This window comes from Cyanistes caeruleus, chromosome Z (genome assembly GCF_971803275.1).
Source record: "Cyanistes caeruleus chromosome Z, bCyaCae1.hap1.1, whole genome shotgun sequence".
In the NCBI taxonomy this organism is placed as follows: Eukaryota; Metazoa; Chordata; class Aves; order Passeriformes; family Paridae; genus Cyanistes; species Cyanistes caeruleus.
Genome location: NC_141732.1, coordinates 63655859 through 63677907, shown reverse-complemented (window position 1 = coordinate 63677907; position 22049 = coordinate 63655859). Strand labels below are relative to the sequence as shown.

Genomic DNA, 22049 nt, shown 5'->3' with positions numbered 1-22049 from the left:
CACATTTATGGTGATTTCCTTGTCTGAAGACAATAAACTGGATCATTTTCTCATTCTTTTTCTTTACAGAAGGAAATACTAGAAGTCACAAATATGAATGGGCTGACAGTCATATGTATTGCCTTCTTCAAGGTCTTTGATGTTGCAGCCTCAGAAAACTCAGTTGTTTTGTGCATTGTGTCTTGAAACCAGGAACACTTTGATCTACATTTAAATGCATGTACTCATGGACTTTATTTACATCATTCTGATATTAGGGAATGACACTTTTGATCATAAGGGCTGTACCACCAATCTTTTAAAATTCTGCACATGTGGCTACATAGCTGCCTTATAAAATGCAAGCAGACCCTCTGTTTCTTACCTTTATTAACTGGTTATTGTGGTTGGGTAGAAGGAGGCTAAGCCGTGGTTGGACAGAAATGATGGTCATGTGTCTGTGTCCCACTGTTGTGTTGCAGAGCAGACTGGGCTGTCTCCAGCCCTCTTGTCAATCTGTGTTGGCTCATTTTCCTTCAGAAGGAAGGAACCTGTCTTATTAACATGCTCCATGCCAGCACATCCTGCTTTCAGTTGTTTTCAAAACCTGCCCATCAGAATATGGCAGCTACAACCAGCCACGGAAGACAGTCCCTCCTTAGAGTGGAGTGAGTTAAAGTATGCAGATCTATTAGGAAAATCTCAGGTCCTCCAAGCCTCATCCTACCAGCTTTTCTACAGAGCTCTGATGGGACTTGGCCATGCCAGGACCTCCCCCAGCTACCATCCTTCATGTACATGTGCCATGGGCACCACTGAGGTTTACACTGGAAAGAGTCACTGCAGAGGAAGAAGGTGGCTGTAGGCCCTGACAGCGTCCTGACAGGAGGTGACACTGTCAGGGCAGGGACAACAGGGCATTCTGAGATCAAGCTACCAGGTTCAGAAATTTGGTAATGCCTTGAACAGATCTGCTCCCAACAGAGAATCGTGTTTAATGGTAATCCACTATGGACAAAGAGATAACCCAGATCAGAGTGCAGCTGAGTGTGACACCACTTGTCCAGAAGGATATAAACAGAGAATATATATGTTCTCCAGCTCCAGTGTTTGGAGGTTTATGCTCCCAAAAAGTTCTAATTTTCAGGTGGTGAAAAAAAAATCCATGTTTATAAAACCCCACAAAGTAAAAGAAACTAACAAGAAACATTTATTTAATTTAAAATGAGGCAAGGAAAGAGTTTTCTTCATACAGAAGCATTGTAAGAAATGTTAAATGTGAGCAGGTAAAAATCCATGGCCTATTCCTGCACAGTTTTTATTTGCAGCAAGTTTATCCACATGTATCTTAATTTCCTGTACTTATTTTTCTTTAAGCATACATTGTCACAAAGCCTTCATGTCATTTTATCCTACTGGAAGTATTTTAAAATATATTCTAGAATTTCCAACAGAAATAAGATTATTGAACTTGAAACTTCATTTAAGTTATTGCATATAATTTTCCTTCTTTATCAAGTCATGTCAGATGCATGAGCTGACAGTTTGACAGCTGTTCTCCATTTGATGGTACTGTAAGCATATGATTTTTATGAAAACAAAAATCAGCAGAAGTCCTGACTTAGTGTCTTAGGATACGTCTAAAATGTGCCTGTTGCTTTGTATGTAGTGTTATTTTTCAGCACAGTAAAAAAATAGTGAAAAATCTCCCAGAACTTTAAATATGACTTCTTATAATTTTGTCACTTTTCTATATCTGAAGTGATGACTTCTAGAGTTGTAAAATGACCACAGTGAATTTGTGCTCAACAAGAACTCTGATGTACTCATGTTTGTATAATCTGCTCCTGATTTTGTCTTGATGTACATGTATTTCTGATAGCAAAATACTGTTCTGTGAATGAGCTTAGCAAGAGACACTGAATAAATACCATAAACTTCCACTCTAAGCAAAATAACTTTGATTACTTCAATAAATGCCTACCCTAATTCTGCTTTAATATTACCTTAATATTACCTAATATTCATCATCAACTGTTCTGGGAAAACCCAGCAGTACAAGAGATTATTCATAGTTACACAGTGATAGATAGAGATGTGTGAAACACAGTATATTTCATCTATCCCCAAAAAAAGGCCTTAAATTTAAGCACTTTGTTGTTTTGAAAATTTAATACTTCTACCCAAAGTTTAGTACCGTGGTCAAGCAAAAACTATATACCAAATATATATGTTTGAGATGTGATTATATTTTTAGGTAGCAAAATGTTCCTTTAACTTCTACTGCCTTGTTCTAATTAGTAGTAATGCTAATTAAACTATTTAATATATGAAAATGGTACCTTCAGGTTAGCTATTCCCTACATAGCATATAATATGGATGTTTGTACTTGGTTTGTTTTTTTCTTTGAACAAATTATGTAACTGTCTTCTTAGTTCTAATTAGGCATTGATTATAGAATGAAACTGTGGTACCTTTCCCATGATCACATCCTTTTTGCAAGTTAGCAGCCTTCAGAAGTTCTGGCCAAAAAAGTTGGACAAAGAAGAAGGTTACAGATTACAATGACCATGCTGATCTGCAATTTTCTCTCTTTTATTGCAAAGGGGAAGAAGAATACCAAAATCTAAAAAAGGGCTAAATATAATTTGTAACAGGAACTCAGTTTCTTATTCATCTGTAAAACTGGGTTAATGACAGCAACCAATTAATAAAATGCTTCTGTGTACAAGACCTGGCTAATATAAAAACCCAATTAATCCCTCTTCTACCGTAACAGACAGACTGTACCATAGAAAATTGAGTGTTTCCATTTTTCTGAAAAGAACTTTCCCAGCTCAGTAATTCTGCAAGGCCTTATCCATTATCATGATGGTGGGTTGGGTTTTTTCCAGGTACTACAGGCCAATTTAAATGCAAGATCTGTCTTACGTAAGGACTGTTGAAGTGCTGTTTGGAAGGGCTCTCCTGAGAACATGAAGGCCAACCTCCTGCTCAAGGCAAGCCTTTCACCAGCACTAAATCAGGTCAGCTGTGGGGCTGTTTAACTCAGCCTTGGAAACCTCCAAAGATTGAGACATGCCTATGTCCCTCAGATCCAGTGACAGAAGAAGAACATTTAATAGAAAAATATCCACCAGCAGACCAGCACTTGATAGCTCAGTGTTAGGATGGCCTGACTGAGAATATAAGCTCTGCTTATCTCCTCATTCTGAAGACAGTTGGAAAGTGAGGTGGTGTTTCAATAGAAATGTGTTTATGCCTTCTTGCTCCTTGTTAAAGCAGTTGTATGCTCAAATTTTGGCTGATTTACATCCTGCTATAACACTATATTTTTACTCTTAGATGGTTTACTTGTATCTGAATAAAATTTCAGAATTAATTATCCATGGCCTGGAGAATAATGGCTCTATGGGGGAAGAGAGGTTTTAGATATTTTACAGGTGCTTCCAATTTGCATCTTATATTTGCTTTTATGTGGCAAATCCTAAAAGATAACCCTAAAAGATATTTTATTTTAAAAATAAAAGAAAACGCCATCACTTTTACAGTACACCCAGTAAGGCCTATTATTTTAATTGGGGTTTTTCAAGTCCAATGTGATTACCATGAAATCGCTGGTACATTGTTACTATGTTAGCAGAAATTGGATCCTCAAAGCACATTCATGCCAGAAAAACTTGGAAACCCATGTGGTTTTGTGGCAGACACAGGTTCTTATTCCCAGCTTTCTACTTGCACGAAGTAAGCAAATAATTTCATATGTTCTTCATCTGCAAAACACAGCAAATGACAGTAACCTACTTTATAAAGTGCTTTGAGATCTATTGATTAAAAAAACTAATTGAAAGATTTGCTGATACTAAATAAAAGATCTTATCTCTGGAAATTACTCAAGGGGGCTTCAAATCTTCATACAAGCAGATTACTCTGATTTAAATGTATTCCTTAAACTGATTCGCTTAAATTATTGCAACTTCTGTGGTACAAAACAGACCAAAGAAAAAGCCCAAAGCAATAAGTACAGGGGAAAAGGGGACGTATTCGTAGGTCAAGCAGTGTAGGGCAAAATTTTCTGAAGCAAGCACTTGTCTCAATCAGTTCTCATTAGCTTTCACCTCTTCCTATTTTAGCTTCTGATAACAATGTACAAATGAATGCAGCAAATAAAAGCAAACAAGGTCCAGCCTTTTTACCTGAAGCTAAACCACACATTATTGTGTGCTGCAATATAAAACATATTTGAAACTTTTAGTAGATTGTGTAGGCATGGAAGACAATTAAAAGGAATTGAGGAACAACCTGTGCCAGACATGAACTTCCTAGTGTATTTTAAAGTAAAGATGATTCATTTTGGCAGCAATTCAAAACCTGGCAGTGGGTGGAGGGGGAGACTTAGCCTGAAGGATAGATGGTGTTGTCGCTGTCATCCTTCCTCATAGTTTTGTCTGGAGCAGCTTAAGAGCCTTTTCAGCAAAGCATGCTGAATCAACTTATTCTTGGCCAGCTCAATTTGCTTTTTGCTGAGCCTAGTGCAGGCAAAGAGGAGGGTGTGACCAGTGCAGCCTCTTTATTCTGCAGACTTCCTAGCCCCTTGTCATAGTTTCTGCTACCCAGAACTAGTTAAAATTGAACAGTATTCATTGCCCAAGGTGTCTCGTGATAGGAGTTGTAGCTTTTGTGGATGTTTTTTAAGTGCAGAGGAGCTGTGTTATTCGCTATAATGCAAACACTACCCCCCGTGTCTGACTCATATTTCCAAAAAAACTATTAGAGCTTAAAAATATTCATGTGGGGTTGTTTTTCTGTAACTAGAAGACAGAATAAGTACCATGGAATGTAAGACCTAGATGAATTAGTTCAATCCTAGATTACTTTTTTATTTATTTGTGGGATAATTTAATTCTCTTTGCAGCAAAGAGAATTAAACATTCTGCTTTAGATGGGTTGATAAGCATTCCTAAATGCTCCTGAAGAGCATTTTGGTGCCTGAATCTAAGAGAAGCACTATCTTAACTAGTCAGTGATATTTAGACTAAGAAACACTGAATACAAATCTCTCTCTCTTCAAAACATTACAGGCTGGGGCAAAGAGAAAGGCTAAGGTATGATATGGAAGCCCTTTTATCATTTCACGAGGACATGGGCCTATGCCTGGTGTCCAGAGCACATGGTCTTACCTGATATTATTTCCAGCTTAAGCCATGATTTTTCTGAGTGATAGTAAGTTGTTTCACTTGTCTGTACTTTAGGAATTGTTGTTATACAAATAGTGCATGGATATTCAGAGAATTACACTGTTACTAGTGTAGAGCAACCTAAACAGTACACCTAACAATGAATACTGTGTTTAAGGAGATCTTCATATCACTATTAACATACCATACACCTTTCAAAAACAATGACACAAGAATTTTAATACTCAGAAGTACCTTTCATTTTTTAAGAGTTTCTTCTGAAACTGAACTTCTCATGGGGACAACATCCAGAATCATTAAAGCTGGGCTTTGGGAAAGAGAGGACACAGATGTTGCCTTCACTGGGCCTAGGGACCAGAAGTGCAGGGAGCAGGAATGGCAGCAGAATGGCAGCAGAATCCTCCCCCCATCCCTGGTGTTTAACCATCAGGTCCACGACTCGTGCTCTGTAAAACCTGCAAAGGAGATTGCAAAGGAGAAGTAGACATTGCCTCTCTAATTCTTGAGCCTCTGTATATCCTCTTCTAGACCGATGAATGACAAAATACTCACAAAATCGTATGGTAAGCTTAGGCTTACTAGCAACATTTTCATTCATACTTTCCCATCTTCTGCAACAAGACTAGAATGCGAGACATCAGTGGAATTCAGACCTTTGACCTTCTGAATATTCACAATGAACATACTTTGAAGGCATCATACACTTCAATCTCAGGACAGATTTTGCTGTCTTTGGTGTGGTACAATTACTAAAATAAGATGGTTGGAATGCCTTTCCATGTACCAAAACAAACACCTTCACATGGTTCTGTAACATGCATCTGCACCGAATATACTATGGCTGTGGTTTTAAACAAATTGCTTGACATGCTTTTAAAGCTAGTCTGTTTCAGATATGAATCATTACTATTCCAAAAAGTAACAGTTTATCTCATGCTTTGTGGAGAGCAGGGGAAATAGAAACATTTTGTCTTCATAGCTATGACTTTGGCTTTCTTGACATCATCAAAATGCACTGGAACTTAATTTCTCTGTTTTCAATACTTTTAAAAAGAGGGAAGGATGGAGAAGTCAGGAGTTTATGATACATACTTCTTTAACATGCTGTCATTAGTGATAGTTTTAGAATGAAAAATAAGAACTAAAGGCAATACTAAGAAAAAAAGATTACATACAAAAAATTTTGTTTTTATTGACTGATTAACATACATGTTCACATGAATTAGATAAATTGTCCTGTTTTATTTTAGATGTAAAGAAGTTGTTTTACACCATTTATATTAGGGTGAAATTCTACACTTAAAAAATAGGATTATTTAACTTTCTGCAGGCTTTTCCAATTGGCCATATTCCTCTTTCATTACTTTCTCCAGTGACACTTTTCAGATCCTCTTCAGCTTTCTTCAAACACTGGATTACTTAATATGGTAAAAAGATGAGCTGTGTTGTTCTTTGATACCTAGACACTCATGGAATAGTGCATATATTACACCAAATTCTTCAAAATCTGAAAGAGAAGCTTGTGCTGGATATGTATAGTCTTCCACAGAACAATATATTATATCAGACCACTGCATTGAAACTGAAGATTCCCAGAATACAAATGTGAGTCTTAAGAATCTGGGGAGGTTTTTAGAAATATGGAAAAGGACTCTCAAGGGAAAAAAAAAAAAAAAAATAGCTATGTACTGCTTAGAGATGCGGTAAATGGCAATCTCCTCTACTAAAATTTAGTTGGCAGGATAAGAAAATAAAGGATTGACCCAAACTAGAAGGGTGCTATAATGTATGAAGACAAAGGCACCTTTTCTTAAGGTTTAAAGAGTTTACATCTGTAAATGGATATGGAAAGCTAGGCTTTCCTCATATTTAAAATAAAATGTTGTTGAAATAATGTGCAAGTGCTTCTACTGAACTAAATCAAAATAAATTTGAGTTCTCTGTGAAAAAGAAGGAAATTTTTTTGGTCACAATTCATAGTAAACATGGGGAGTTAGAATATACTGTATCTGAGAAAAACTCAGAAAGTTCTGGGTTCAGGAACCTAAAAATAAGAGGGAGTATTATTTTCTTTATTTGGTATCATTAGTTTGCACTTTATTGTTGCATTTGGTATCTCTCCATTATATTATACATTATATATATATATACACATATATATACATGCATACATACATATATATACATGCATACATACATATATATATATATATATATACACACACATTATACATTCATTATACATTCATATGTACATTAGTATATTGCACTAGAGGCTGAAAGAAGTTATTAGAAAATGCCTGCAGTAGTTCTGAAAGGTATGTTACTACCCTATAAAGTTCTGGTTCTGGAACTTTGTTGTGGTTAAACAGAGCAAACAAATAGTTATAATCTCAAGACTTCCATGACTAATATGTAAATGTGTTAATACACATTCTTATCTTGGATAGAAATTAAGGGGGAGACTGTTTTCTTCAAGATAAAGCAGACAGTTCATGCAGCTTATAATTAAGATGTTAGAAACCATCTAAAGACATCAATATAATGAAATTGGTGTATATCTGTAAACAAAATCACCTTCCATATCTTGTGTCTAGAGGAATGAAACTAAATGCAGCATCCTTTGTTAATGGAGTTCAAGGGAAAATTGTGACATTTGTTTTTGACAAATTGTGAAATTTGTTTTTTAACTGATCTCACTTGCAGGTTTAGTGTCATGCACAGAAAACTTGATTAAGGTACTGTCCTTGAGAAGCAGTTACACAACTAACTGGAAGTGGTTTGCATGGATAATACCTTCAACTGTAAATCGTCAGTTATGCTCTGAAGAGCATATTTAAAATGCTTTATTCAAAATCTAAAAAGCTTCGGCTTAAACCACAAAGAACAAGGAAGATAGGCAATCAGTCAAAATAAATTGTGTATCCTACCTTGGCAAGCATTAGAGTAATGTCCCCTCCCAAATCCACACAACATATTCTGTCAAGGTCATTATTTGCTTCTCAAAGCCTTTCATAGTGCAAACATTTGAAGTCAGCTCAGCTTTGTACCCTGATTATATTTTTAAGTTACATCAGTGAGATGAAATAATCAAAATGAAAACTGCAAAACCACAAAATCTAATCCAAATTTGTTAAAGAGGCAGCATATATATGTAACACATATATTTATAGGATTTGAATGTATTTATATTACATGCAAAACAACTTCGCAAATGTCGAAGATCACCAACTAATAGAACAACAATTTCCTGTGATTTCAGTACCAACAAAAGGATGGTAAGCATGCAGAAAAGAAAGGATTTTTCTATTTGTGATTCAGGATTACTATCCAGACATCATAAAAATTACCAATTAATTTGGTGTAGCAAAGGAAGCTGTGATGTAGAACTGTAAAACTCTATAAATGACAAACCTCGGGAACACCAATCAAATTCAACAGGTATTCTTATATTGTAGAACTGATAGAATATTTTTAAAAAATATCAGTAGAGTAGAACTTAAGAAAGGTCAGAAATTTGTTTTGCAAAAATATATTGTATTTCTTTATATTTCTTTTGGAGACAGCTTTTCATGAATTACAAATATAAGATGACTGATTTTAATACCAATCAAATACTAGAACTGAAATGTTCTTCAGAACATTTCTTTCTTCAGAACTCTCCACTGCAATTTTCTCCTTCCAGAAACCACATGGGAAACTTTTTTATGACTTCTGGACTCTTACCTATGTATGCACAGAAAACATTGAAACAACACCATGATCAAAACACTTTCTCATTAGATAGACTAATGGGTACTAGTGATGTCTAGATCATTTGGTTTTTAAAGATGTTTAGTTTAGATGATAGCTTTGGACACTATGATTAAATGGCTTTGGAAATAGTATTCTCAGAAACTGTGACTGGCACACTAGCAGTAAAGCAGTGTTGTGCCAACTAAATTGCTGGAGGGAATAACAGAGATTTAAAAGCCTAAGAAAAAAAGCCAAGCAGCCTTTTCTAAAGAAGTGGAGATGATAAACTGTTTGGACATAAAGGATCCCAGAACTATTTTTAAGATCTGTGGATTCCCTGCCATTGTTACAGCTAATAACTGTTTGATTCAGTTCTACCATGGTGCCAGAAAATTGGCAGACTTGGCATAAAGGTCACATGATGAGCTGGGCATGGATGTTGCTGTTGAGTTTTATTTCCTCCGACAGCTGTGAGGTCCTTGGCAGGTCCACCTGCTGGATTTAGGAAGGGGAACAGCACTGCCATCACTGCTAGCCACCATGAATGGAAGCATAGAGACATTACGACTGGAGGGCCAAGGTGGGATGAACAGAAAATAAAAGGAGGGAGAAAATGTGTCAGGCTGAATGCCATTACTGCACCCAGAAATTATTATTCAGATATGCCCTGGCACTGGAGAAAGCAAGCAGGGTATTCTGTGGAGAGTGTTCCTGCCAGTTCCTTGTCTGTCTGGCATTTATTCAGGGAGACAGTTATCCAGAGGTCTCTGTCAAACTGTGTCACTCTTGTCTGCTCTTCTTTTACAGGATGCTCAGAAGGATTGTGTGATATATGCTGGATGTATCAATCACACAAGACTGTTGTTTTACAGCCCACAGCCATGCTGAGATATAACAACAAAGCTTTTAATGTTTGCTGGTGGTTGAATGTTTATGTTGTTTTCAAATTACTGTCCTCTGGTAACTGCAGCTGGCACTGTGTGATTCTGCTGTTGGCAGAGCAAGGGTCATGAGCAGCAGGCAGAGGAAAAGAATAACTGCAGAGTCCTCTTCAGTGGGAGTGAGGAAGTGGTCCTTCTTCCATCCTGTTCAGACAAAAGTAAAAGTGAAATTCTTGCATCTGTTTCTCTGTAATTTGAAATCTGTAGCTTCCAGTAGGAGGGGGAAAAAAACCTGCCACAATTGATTAAAAGCTGTGCCTCTATTTATACCTTTGACTCAGAACAGAATGAATAACAAGCACCTAGGCTGAAAGAGATGTAACGGCAGTAGCAGCAGGGTGAAGGAAAACTGAGCTATCACTCTTTTACAGAGTGTGAAATGGTAGAGTTGCATTCCCCCAGAGAGAGAACAGATATGCTTACAATAGATGGGATTGCTGATCCAGGTGAGAACTATGCTGTCAATTTACTAGTCTGAAAGAATATAAGAAAAAGAGCTGATGGCTACAATAATTTTGGTAGATCTTTGTAAATGATATACAGGAAGAGGTTTAACAGGCTTTGCTCTGTTCATTAATATATTTCTTTTGAGCAAGGGTTCATCTTGAAACTCAATAATATTATATCCCTCGGCATTGTGTCGTGCCTTAGGTAGGTAAATATATTTGTTACACAGTTACAGTTGGGAAAAATTGAACCATGGAAGGATCATGACTTATTCAAGGCCAGAAAAATCCTCTGTAGTACAGCCAAAAAGAATATCCAATCAAACTATCAATATTCTAAAGATTATCTGAGGTCAAAAATAGAACTGATTTCAGTACTTAATGCAAGATGTACAAACTAGTGATTAAAAAAAAAAAAAAAAATCAAGGGAGCAGATATAGTGTACAAGGACTACACTCTTGCTTACTGATTGCTCTGTTGCCTGTTTGTCTCTTTCATACTTAAATTGCAAACTCTTTGGAAAGAGATCATCTTTTTGCTTTGGATCATATGGTGGACAGACCAAAAGATTCACCAGTTCATGAGTAGATACTACAGCAAAAAAATCCTATTAAGTGTAAGGAATGTGACTAGACAATGCAGGAGTGTTATAAGTAACATCAGCATCATTAGTTCTTAGAAAGATTCAGGGAATTGTTATTACATGTTTTGGCAGAACAAGGAGGTTTAAGTACAGCTCTTTCCTTATATTATGTGTTTAACACTTAGGTAAAAATATCACCCTCAGTTTCATGGATCCAAAAAACATTTCCAACAAAAGTTTAGTTCCACGTGGATTGAAATGTGGGGGGAAAAATAATCTTTAAACATGTTTTCCATTGAAATAATGAAGAAAAGCATACGTAAAACATTAAGAAAATATATACATAAATAACACTAGACTAGATATTCTTGGTGTGTGAGCAAAACCCCTACAGTTTTCTGTAACAGATTCCAGTTTTACCTGTTTAACATTCTGTCTCATGAGAATTGGTACGGGATCCTGCTTTTCTGAAGGAAATTTTTTCTGAAAAGTATACCTGTTATGCTATAAAGTAAGAGCAGTGCATCAGCAAGATGGCAAAGCATTTCTGCAGAAAACAGTGATGGCAGCATGTTTTCAGTAGGACCTAGGAAACAAGCATGAAAAAGTTCTCAGATTGGTCCTCATTTAGTTGCTTGACTTTTCCATTACATGGAGGAGTAAACAGGAAAGGATTTTGGCTTAACAGCAGGTTTGTTTTCCCTTTCTCACAACGGAAAGAATGAATAGAAGATCAAGGTGGGGATAAGTCTTTCTACACAGACTAACGAGACAGGGAGAATCCCGTTTGTATTCAGTATTAAAGCACTTCTTGCATGTTTAGTCAAGACCAGAAACTATGGACTGTGTTATCTCTCATATTTATTCTGTTTTTGCATGATGATGCCTAGGTTATGTATTCAGGGGCACAGCAGATTCCTATCTCTAGCATGTTGAAAATTGTTGATTATTCATTACACTGTTACAAGTTTTGTGCAACAAGGAAACTCCTTGGCTTGCAAAATCTTAGTGTGTTCCCAAACAGAAGTTTCTTTGTGTACAACAGTAGATGTTCCAAATATTGCACGATGCTAATTTGAGGCCAAAGGCCTCTGTTTCATAACAAACCCTGGGTGCCGTTACTTGTGACTGAAAACTACTAAAAGTTTCATGTTACCTTCTAAAGCTGTGTTTTAGATAGACTGAGAAATAATCTGTGCAAGAGGTAACTGAGTATCTTTCAGAGCTCTTCAGTAAGTTTTGTACTTCTTTTCAATTGGGTCAACCCGTTTGTACAAGTGCAAAAAAAGTTTTTAAGAGCAAAGGAGAGAACACATATTTCAATCAGCATGTTCAGCTTCTGATTTCAATTTAAATCTCTGCATAAATCTGTGTTGCATGCCAGCAATGCACTACATAGTGTTCTGGAGTGAGGAATGGAAGGTGGGTTTGATTAGCCATTGTGCCTCCATCTCTGGTCAAGGCAATGTAGAGAAATACACATTTGAAAAAATAAGGTGAATATAAGGATTATAGGGAGAATGTAATTTATTGGAATTGAAATATAGAATTGAAATTCAGCCAATAATCAGGGGATAGATAACCATTATAAGGCATGCCATGCATTTCTTAATGACAGAATAGTAAGGGTTTCCCACTTTGCATCTTATCCAAAACTAGCTCAAAACCTTGACAGCAGTGGCCTTACTCAATGCCTTAACAGGAGTGGTGACAGCCCATGTCTCCTTTTAGCTATTTCTTATACTTACATATTTCTTATACTCCCACTGTCCCTGTATTTTATGTTTTGCCCTGTTCTTAGCTGCATTCCGGAAAACATTTCACCTCAGTGTACCTGGAATTCCTCAGTACCCCACTTCCACCCTGACATTTTCCTTTAGCTTCCTGTTTCCTTCTCCCTTGTTGGAGTCACTCTGGGAGAGCTGCCCCCTAGAATTGTCACAGACATTGTATGCATCCCTACCTCCTAGATTTACTTTTATTGAAGACATGCTTTTTCTTCTCTGTATTCTGTTCCAACCACTTGCTATTCAAAGGGATATTCCTCTTCCATGTGATGAGTATTTATAAAATACCTTATTTTCTTTCCTTTTTCTGTAAATGTGATTTTATGGAGGAGAGGAATATTTGAAAAGATATAATAGTGCACTGATTTGGGAGCAACTAATTTCATGCTGAGTCTACAAAGTGGATACTTTGTTGTTATTCCCATGAGTTACTGTCTCATATTGTCAATATGTCTCGGTCTAGGAACCTTCCAGGAAACTCTCTAATTTACAGCAGAGGCTTTAGTTAAGTGACAAATGCTACCTTTATGAAACTCAGAAGTAATTTACATCTGAGTTGTACATTACAAGAGAATATTAAGTGATCTGCTTATCCCAAAGAAACCATACTTGCAAGACGGCAATGAATGCAACTTTCTCACAGAATCCTTCACTGAAAAACCTGCACAAGATTGGTGTAGTGGTTGTGGCGTCTTGACTGATGACCTAAATAATTCACTCAGTGCGGCCTCAAGGCCTACTGATATTATTCTGCAGGTATATAGAGTACAAAGAGTGTCCTCAGGCTTTTGTTTAGCGGTAAAAACCTCTTCCTATCTGCTCATCACATCCTCCAGCAAAGACCCTACATTTGATCAGCCTCTGATCATATATGTAAGGCAAAAAAGAATCTGCTTCTGTTAGAAGGAAATTCTCACTATACTAGTGCTTCAGATCAAATCACTGATCCCAGCAAACTGACCATTCGAATAATCATTGTTGAGACACTTAGTTAATGTTACACTTGGATACCTACCAAATTCTGAGAAATAAGCCTGAAATATCCAGCTGAAGTGCTTTGAACTGTGTGACTTCTACTGTATTTAAATATCACATACTGTCCTGGAAACAGACTTGTATGCATAGCAGTATTCAGTTTTTCCTTTTCTCATCTCAGATCAATAAAGCAAAACCACCCCAAAGTGGTCGAATGAAAATCCCAAGCAGAAAATTTACTTGAACCTCCCCAAGGTTCTGGTCATGTGATGTCTCCTGCCTTTCTTCTCTCTCGCAGTCTCTCAGGAAACAGCCGCAGCGGTAGGTGTGCGTGGCAGGGTATAATCTCATCTACATGTGCATTCCTGCGCACACATGGAGCCGGCTGTGCTCCGGCAAGACATTAACACTTCTCCGTCGTTTACAGACATGGACAGCTACCTGAGGACGAGGGGAGCGGCGCCGGCCAACTGAGCGCAGCCCGAAGGACGCGCGGAGGCTGAGTGCGAGAATGTGCATTTAATTTCCTACTAACTCCAGAGAGGGACGACCAGGTGAGCTGGGGCACACCGGAGAAGCGACTTCTCGGCTGCACGCAGCGAGGCACCGCGGGCGCTCCGCTCCTCCTGGCCCCTCGCCGGCTGCCAGGGAAATGCTGGGGAGAGGAGAGGCTCAGGTTACGGGGGTGCGAGCTGGGAGCGCTCCGAGATCCGGAAAAGTTTCTTCGCGCCTCGCACCGGGGAGCCCAGCGCGGCCGGCCTGCCGTGCCTTACCCCACCCGGGGGCCGCAGGCGCCTCCGCCGCTCTCCCGCACTTGGGGAGGGCCGCGTGGGGGCGGGGCCGCGCTCCCCGCTTGGCGCCTCCACCGGCCCGGGCTCCGCTCGGCCACAGGGACGGACCCCGTCCGGCTGCGGCTGCGGCTGCGGCTCCGGCTGCGGCTCCGGCTCCGGTACCAGCCCCTGCCCCGCGGAGCAGCGGCGACAACACCCGGCGCTGCTCCCGCCCGGCTCCCTCACAGCCCCGACACCTGCGCGGGGGCGGCCGGGGCGCGGCCCCGCGGCACCTACGGGCGCGGCCCCGCCCCCGGCGCCCGCTGCCGCCAATCCGCGCCCGCCGTCCGCCCCCGCCCTACGCCGTTTGCGCAGGCGGCGCCGTTTGCGCAGCGCGCTGTCCGCCGGCGGCTCCCGGTGCTCGGGAGCCCGATGTGACCCGACAGAGAAAATGGCGGCGGCGGCGGGGGATCGCGCCTCGTCATCGGGATTATCCTCGGGCGGCGGCGCGGAGGCGGCCGCCGCCGCCGCCTGCGGAAGCCTGAAGGGCGGCGCGGTGGCGGGGAGCGTCGCCGGGAGCGGCGGGGGGCTCTTGCGGGAGGCGGGCGGCGGCGGCGGCGGCTGCCGGGAGCAGCGCTCTGACTGGAGACGGAAGCAGCTGCGCAAAGTGCGGAGTGTGGAGCTGGACCGGCTGCCGGAGGCGCCCCTCTTCCTCGCCGCCGCCCCGGCCGCCTCCTCCTCTTCCTCCTCGCCGGAGCCCCCCGACACGTTGCTGCTCCACTACCTGCCCGAGCCACCGCGCTCCAACCCCGCTAGCCCGGCTGCCTCCCCCAGCCGCTGCGCCGAGCTCCTGGAGCCGCTGCCGGCGGGGAGCCCGGCGGGGACGGACCCCGCCGCCGAGCGGAGGATGGAGCCGTCCCCCGCCGCGAGGTGAGGGGCGCCGACGGCTGGAGGGGCGGGCAGGGGTCGGTCCGGGCGGGCGCTGCGTGACAGCGGCGGCGTCGGGGCTGTTCCCGCGGACGGGGCTCGGGCGGGCTCCTGCGCCCCGTTCCCCGCTGGCCGCGGGCCGGTAGCGGATGCGGGGGCGGCGGGAGCTGCCGCGGAGCCCAGCGCTGGGGCGCGGCGAGCAGAGCTCGCCCGCCGCCCGCCTTCCCCCGGGGCACCTGGTACGGGGCTGAGGAAGGGGCACGGCCGGGCCGGGCTGCCCCGCCGGCCGCAGCTGTCAGCGGCGCGGAGCTGCGCGGGAGCCGAGCCGCGGGGGGCGGCCCGTCTGGCTCCGGGGTACGTTTGTGTTTGACTTCTGCCGGAGTCCCGAACGGCTCAGAAGTGTGAGCTCGGGGCGGTGGCGGGGCCGGATGTGTCAGCAGCCATTGGGGCTCGGGGCGAGCGGGCGCGGTGCGGCCGCGGGGCTGGGGCCGCGCTGCGGACGGCGGCTGAGCGCCAGCCTTAGGTGCTCCCCGGGCGCTACCTGCGCTGCCCGAGCACCTTGCTGCAAAACGGACTAATCGACTTCGTTTTATTTTTATTTTCCCCAACACCACACCACCCCCCCCCCCCCCGCACCCAGGACTTCTCCGAAGTCAGATTCTAATTTGCAGCTTCGCAGTAATGCAGAACTGATTTCTTTTAGTACGAGAAAGTCTTTGAAGCATAATATTCTCTCTTTTTGTCCAGGAGAAAGTAATTCTATCGTGGCTTAGACTAGGTGATAAATTTCGGTGGTAATAATCAGTGCCCTGCTGTTTGCAGCCCATATATGTATTAATCGATAAGTCAATTTTCTTGTGAACTGCCAGTATTTCGCCTATTTAACATTTGTGCAAGTAATCAGAAGGAAAGCAAGCTTATGCCCGTGGTGGAGCAGTTCAGATGCTTCAGGACACATTTCAGCTTTAACGTGTACTCACTGGGTCTTACTGGTTTCTTTCTGTGCGTGTGTAGGCACTGCAGTATGACCATGTAATTTTGATGTGGAGATGACAATTTCACCTGCATCTCTTGTAAGGTTTTATCTGATGTGGACACTACAGTTTAAGAACTTAGTATTTACCATCCATGCATGTATTTTAGTGATGCCTTACAGTTTGGCTAATCATTTAAACCTCATAAAAATATAATTCCTGTTTGGACGTATGACTTGTGTGTTCTTTTCAGTTGTGTCTTATGTCAGTCAAACCTCAGGAATATTTTTTAAAGGTTAAATTACCATGTGAGTACTGTAATAAGAACTGTTTTATAGATCAATGTCCTGTTTATATGTATTCTCAGCAATTCAGATGGATTTTGGCCTGTTCCTAGGACAGTGTAAAAATATTGTTGTGGTGTGGTTGTGCAGATAAGAAATGGCTCAGGATTACAGAAGGATTAGCAGGAAATTGTAAATGTTTATGGGGAAGGGTAATGATGTATATATTTTAGTGAGTGCCTTGTCTTTTTATAAACTCATCTTTGTTTTTATAAAGTCATGAAATTATAATGTATTCTGTATTGTAATGTATCAAGTTTCATGTCTTTCAAGGGGAAAAAGAAGCTGTATCAGAATATGCATAAAGCAGTTGAGTCTTATGGTGATAGGAAGTGGGAGTTAGGCTTGACATTAGAGGTGCAGGAAGGTCAATGTATATCGCATCAGTGCTGAAACGCTGTGTCCGTCCTTGGTAGCTGGGCCCACAGCAGCAATGACAAAGCAGCTGTGGAATTTTTTTTTCCTTTTCACCTGGACAGTTTTGCTTACTTTTAAGTACCTGCATTTGGGCAAATCAGTGTATTGAGTGTGTATACAAGTTAAAATACTTGTAAGTGCTTTGTGCTATTTGACTAGGAATGCTGACAAATCTTCAAAAATACTGAATGCCAAATGCTCTTCTTTTCAGTATTTGAGTGAACCTACTCTGAGTTTATTATAAATGCAGTTGAAAATACATGACAACTTTAACAATGATTGTCCTCCAGAAATACCCTATAAACACTCATGTAGAGTAATCTCAGTAATTTTATGTGTTGTGTTACAACTAAAAGAATATTAGACCAGGTAGTACTTTATGAAGCTGTTTAAAAAAATTAAAACATTTATCTGCCCTCATTTTAATATTGACTTGTTTTAGCTGGAGGAGAGAGGCTAATTTATATGTGAGTAGAAGTAATACACATTAAATTTGCCTGGGCAGCTGTTGGATCTACTATGAGTTAGAAGATACTGTGCTTGCTCCGAAGTCCCCCTATCAGTCTCTTTGGTATTACAGCTACTTCCTTTTAAATAGATTCTCTGTTTTCGTTTGTGCTGGAAGATCTTCCTGAGCCTCAAAATGAAGCTGAGAAGGGAAACTGACTGCTGTTGAATTATGGATGTAAATATTACCTTTTTTGTTTAAGCTCTCAAGCAATTCTGCTTGTCAGGCAGTAGAGGGAATATTTTCATTAAAAGCAGGTGTAAGCTTTCTTATATCATTGTAAGAGAGGAAGGGAGCTGTCTTCCTAGGAATTGCATCTTCAACGTGATAAAGCACTTCAGGTCTCTTATCCCATGTTTACTGTCAGTATATTGTTTTTGTTTATAACAAGATCCAAATAGCAAATTCAGTGATAACTGTAGTGTTGTTTTTTGTAGTGTGAGGGAAATCCATGGAGGCAAAATGCACCTCCTTCTTTGTCAGCTTAACATTATGCTCTTAAAACATTCAGACCTTAAAGTGATGTTTGTGTCTGAAATTGGTGTAGATACCTTATTACTTCCCCTAGTACAGCATTAGTTTATATTGTCAAAATCATATTTTTATAAAGACAGAAGGATATAAATGGTGCAGTTCATCTCTTCTGAGTAACCACATACCTTGTGACTATCGTAAAATTAGGTGTTTGGCACGTGCTAGATAGTTCAGCTGCAAAGCAACCCTTGTAGATGCTTTATACTGTATTTTTCTGCAGTTGCTGTTTGACACATGCTAGAGACACCAAAGTCACACTCTTAAACTGAAGTTTTGTCAGTATGCACAGGTGTACTAGTAAAAGCTCATCAGTTTCAGCTCTGTAGCACCTTTGATGACTTTCAAAGGAGGACATGAATGCTTTTAACAGAGCACTGGGAGATGGAGTGGGAACAGAGGGAGGGTACCTACAATGACCACACAGCACGGCCAGGGATTTTTCTGTTACTAAAATGCTAAGTTTCTCTGTTCTTGTCAGAATAGAGAAAGCTAAGGTAAAAAGTTATAGCTTATTATTGATCTTGGCTATTCCCAGCTAAGGTAAAATATAATTTTATATTTTATCCAAGTCTCTGTAATGCTTGATGTTTGAAACCATTTGTGTAAATAAGCCACCAAATTTTCTGCTTCCAGTTTGAGCTGATACTGCAGTGAAAGACGATTGCCTTTCTGCCTCTCCTGTGCTCCGTGGCTTGAGAGTACTTTTGGAAGAGGGTCACCCTCTACCATGTCTGATTTTTATCACTCTTAGTTATTGCAAGTCGTAGGGTTCTGCTTAAATGGTCTGATCTGGTATGGCAGCTTCTTTGTTCCTGTGCAAAGTAAATAGATTGTAACTAACTAATCTGGAGCTTTCTGTCTCATTGGATTTAGTGATACTAAAGGTTCAGTCTCTACTGTCACTCAGTGGAGTCTAAGTGCTGCTCAGTGAAATACCTGTGTGTAGACATGTGCAGTCATATCTTACCCAAAGGTTGAACATGTAGACCACAAGATCTGAATACCAGTTTTTCCTTCTGTATGATGGATTTGAACTTCACAAGACCTTTTAGAGTACTAACACTTTCAAAAGTAATGATGCAGCTGTGCAGAGATTTATGCTGCTGCAGGGAAGCATGAGGCAGGAGTAGAAGCAAGAATCTGGGGGTGGAATGAATGTGAGAATGCTTCTGTTGGCTTTCACTGGCTTCCAGTATTGGTGAAACTTGGCTTAAGCTTGTTTAAAATACAAATTATATGTTGCCATGTAGCTGTTTCTTAAACAAACTCGTAAAGCTAGTTTTCAGCAGAAGTGGTGATAAGAGGATGGATCTGGTTTGAGTTCTGAGTTTCTAAGGCTAATCTGAGTGTTCTCAGAGGATTCTCTGCAGAGACCCAAGGGTCATCTTAATTTACTTTTTATCTGCTCTGCGCTCACTTAAAGCTCTAGAATTACAGTTCATTCTTTTGCTTAAGGCAGAGTGGACAGAAAGCTTTTTAAAGGGCTTCATTACTTGTCTCTGTGTGACTAGGAGAACATGGTTAAGTGGAGAGCTGCTTTCTGTTGCTACCCTCCCTTTTTATCTTTAACCAGAGGCAGAGTGTATTGCCTGCAGGGTTGCTTCCACTTTCCAGTCTCACAGCACTACACAAGTACAACTGGAGGATTCTGGTTGGTGCTGAAGTGTCTTGACTATTTTTTTTCCTGTATGTTTGGAGTTCTGAGGGGGTTTTGGTGTGGTTTGTTTTGTTTTGGTTTTTTTGGGAGGGGAGGAAGGGGGTTTTTTTTGTGTTTCTTGGCTTGTAGTTTTGGGAGGTTTTGTTGAGTTTTGGGGGTTTGTTTCCTTTATTTTGTGGGGGTTGTTTTTTTGTTAGTGTACTTTTAGAAGATGAGTTTTGGCTGTAAAATGTCCTGAAAACACAGCAGCTCTATTTACTTGCTACTTAAAAGCAATTTAAAATTAGAAATTATTTGCTTTCTGTCTGGAAATTGATGAAATAGTTTTCAAATTGTCTTAATAAAATATGATAGAGGCATCACTCCCTCTATTTTTGGCTTATTAATGCCGAGTTGTATTGATAGTGTTCAGCATGTGATGATTTTAAAGAAATCTTAAAGATTTTAAGATGTTTGCAAAAAGTGTTTCTTCTTCCTTTAAACTTAGAATGTAAGAGTATTCCTATTTCTGAGATTAAACTGTAATTCAAGTCAGTCTGTCTTTGTTTCACGCTGTTTCCATGCATTTCATTTGTGTCCCTGAAATGCAGACTATTCAAATAATTCATGGAAACATAGCATAATAGTGTCTGTTCTCATCTCTCTTGTCCTAGTATTCTAATTGCTAGTTAAATGACTGCTAATGTGATTATTATGCTGGACAATTTCAGTTCTTTCCTAGTATTTCCCATCAACAGATTTCACCCTGCTCTTGATACTGCAGCTCCTTGTAGCTAACCCAGGGTCACTGTGGAAGGTGGAAATAGAGTGCTGGGAAGTGAGTTGCATCTGCTTGACCTCACTGACATCTGAACACATCTGACATCTTGCTTTCTGACCTCTTCCCCATCCTCTTCTTGAGCCTCCAGTTGTCTTGAGCAAACTGAAATGAGTTCTTACTCATTTCTTACTGTCACCAGTGATGAGCAGGTACTTTTGGGAGCCGGTAGTTTACCCTCAAAGGTCTGCATATATGCGTTTCATTTCAGTAGGTATTTCTCTGAAATACCATCTTACACCCTGAGATTTTTGCAGTCCTGAATAACCATCTTGTTTCTGTCTCCAGGGCTGTTCCTTTCAGATGCTGAAAGATCTTGGTCTAAATATTGAAAATGCTGAAAGGGAAAAAAACCCCTAACCCTAATTTGTTGTAACAAATTGAGAAACAGTTTTGGGCTTTTTTTTATACAAATTGTTTGTGTTATCTCCCATTCTACAGCAAGTGAAATGTCTGCACAAGACTATTTTGTTAATTCTTAGTGTCTTTAAAAGAGAGGCTTCTAAGCCCTGTGGATAGTGTGTAAGTGCTCTGCCTTCGGAGATGTATATAGAAATGTAAATATCTGTCAAAGGTGTGGTGAAACTTGCAGTGACAACCAGTTTGCAGTTCATGTACAGTTTATTGAGCTTGTCAGATTAAGACAGTCTAGCAAGCTAGTGTTTATTTACCACCATGGCTAAGACAATATTCTAATTGCTTTGAACTATAATGGTAATTTAGTTTCTGGTTGCAGAATGCGTAGTTTGAAAATTCTTGTGTAGTCAGTGACAGTTTCTGCATTTATCAATATTTTAGTACTTTTTTTCTTTTTTTTGCTTCCTTCATGGTTTTAGATCATGGAATTGCAAGGTCTGATATTAATAATCTTTTCAATCTGGTTACATGTTTTAACTTTAGCATAAGATCTATAATTAGTGTCTTAAATCTTTCCATAAATAAAGATCTGAAATGTTTGTTATTTCACTAAAGGAAATACCTCTACAGAAGTCTGGCTACAATTACAGATTTCTTTGCTTAATATAAGAAATTATTGCATTTTTAATTCGCATGGAAGCTTGCTGAGACAGTTAATGTAAATGTTAACATTACACTGCTCTGAGTTGCTTAAAAATTTGGAAAGGATCTTCCATATTAAGGATCTGTATTGCACATTGATTTTGTTAGATTATTTATATAAATAAATTATAGGGGGTGGCTTCTGTAATTGGGTAAAGTTCTTTCACAGCTCATGCATGAAATGGAAGTGTGAAGAATTAACTTTTTATTTGTATGGAGCTGGATGGAGTTATTCTTAAAACTGTACTAATGTGCTTAAGTTTCTTTTTAAAAAGATAATTCAATAATGCCTACATATAGATCCAGAAAATGGTTTGTCTGTAAAGATAGAATTAACATTGATTTTTTGGGTTTTTTAACTGTAAATTCTGAATTGATTTGTAAGGAAAGCTTATT

At 40.2% G+C, this 22049-nt stretch overlaps 1 protein-coding gene and 1 long non-coding RNA gene across 3 annotated transcripts in view; one reads left to right on the top strand and one right to left on the bottom strand.

The window, feature by feature from the left end:
• Window positions 1–9013: 9013 nt before the first annotated feature.
• Window positions 9014–14435, bottom strand: LOC147648516 (uncharacterized). Its single transcript, XR_015280645.1, has 3 exons — window positions 13687–14435; window positions 11305–11470; window positions 9014–9998 (listed from the first exon to the last, which is right to left on the bottom strand). It is a non-coding gene; the product is annotated as an uncharacterized LOC147648516 (long non-coding RNA).
• Window positions 13933–22049, top strand: part of MAP3K1 (mitogen-activated protein kinase kinase kinase 1) — a 58534-nt gene continuing 50417 nt past the window's right edge. The window contains exons 1-2 of one of the 2 annotated variants that reach the window (XM_023944573.2): window positions 13933–13967; window positions 14074–14200. Coding sequence is in view for 1 of the 2 variants with exons in the window: in XM_086868286.1 (XP_086724412.1) it covers window positions 14868–15346 (479 nt within the window). In the remaining variant the exon portion in view is untranslated. Of the gene's footprint in view, window positions 13968–14073; window positions 14201–14809; window positions 15347–22049 lie in introns of those variants that run through there. The other variant, XM_086868286.1, reaches the window with a different exon arrangement.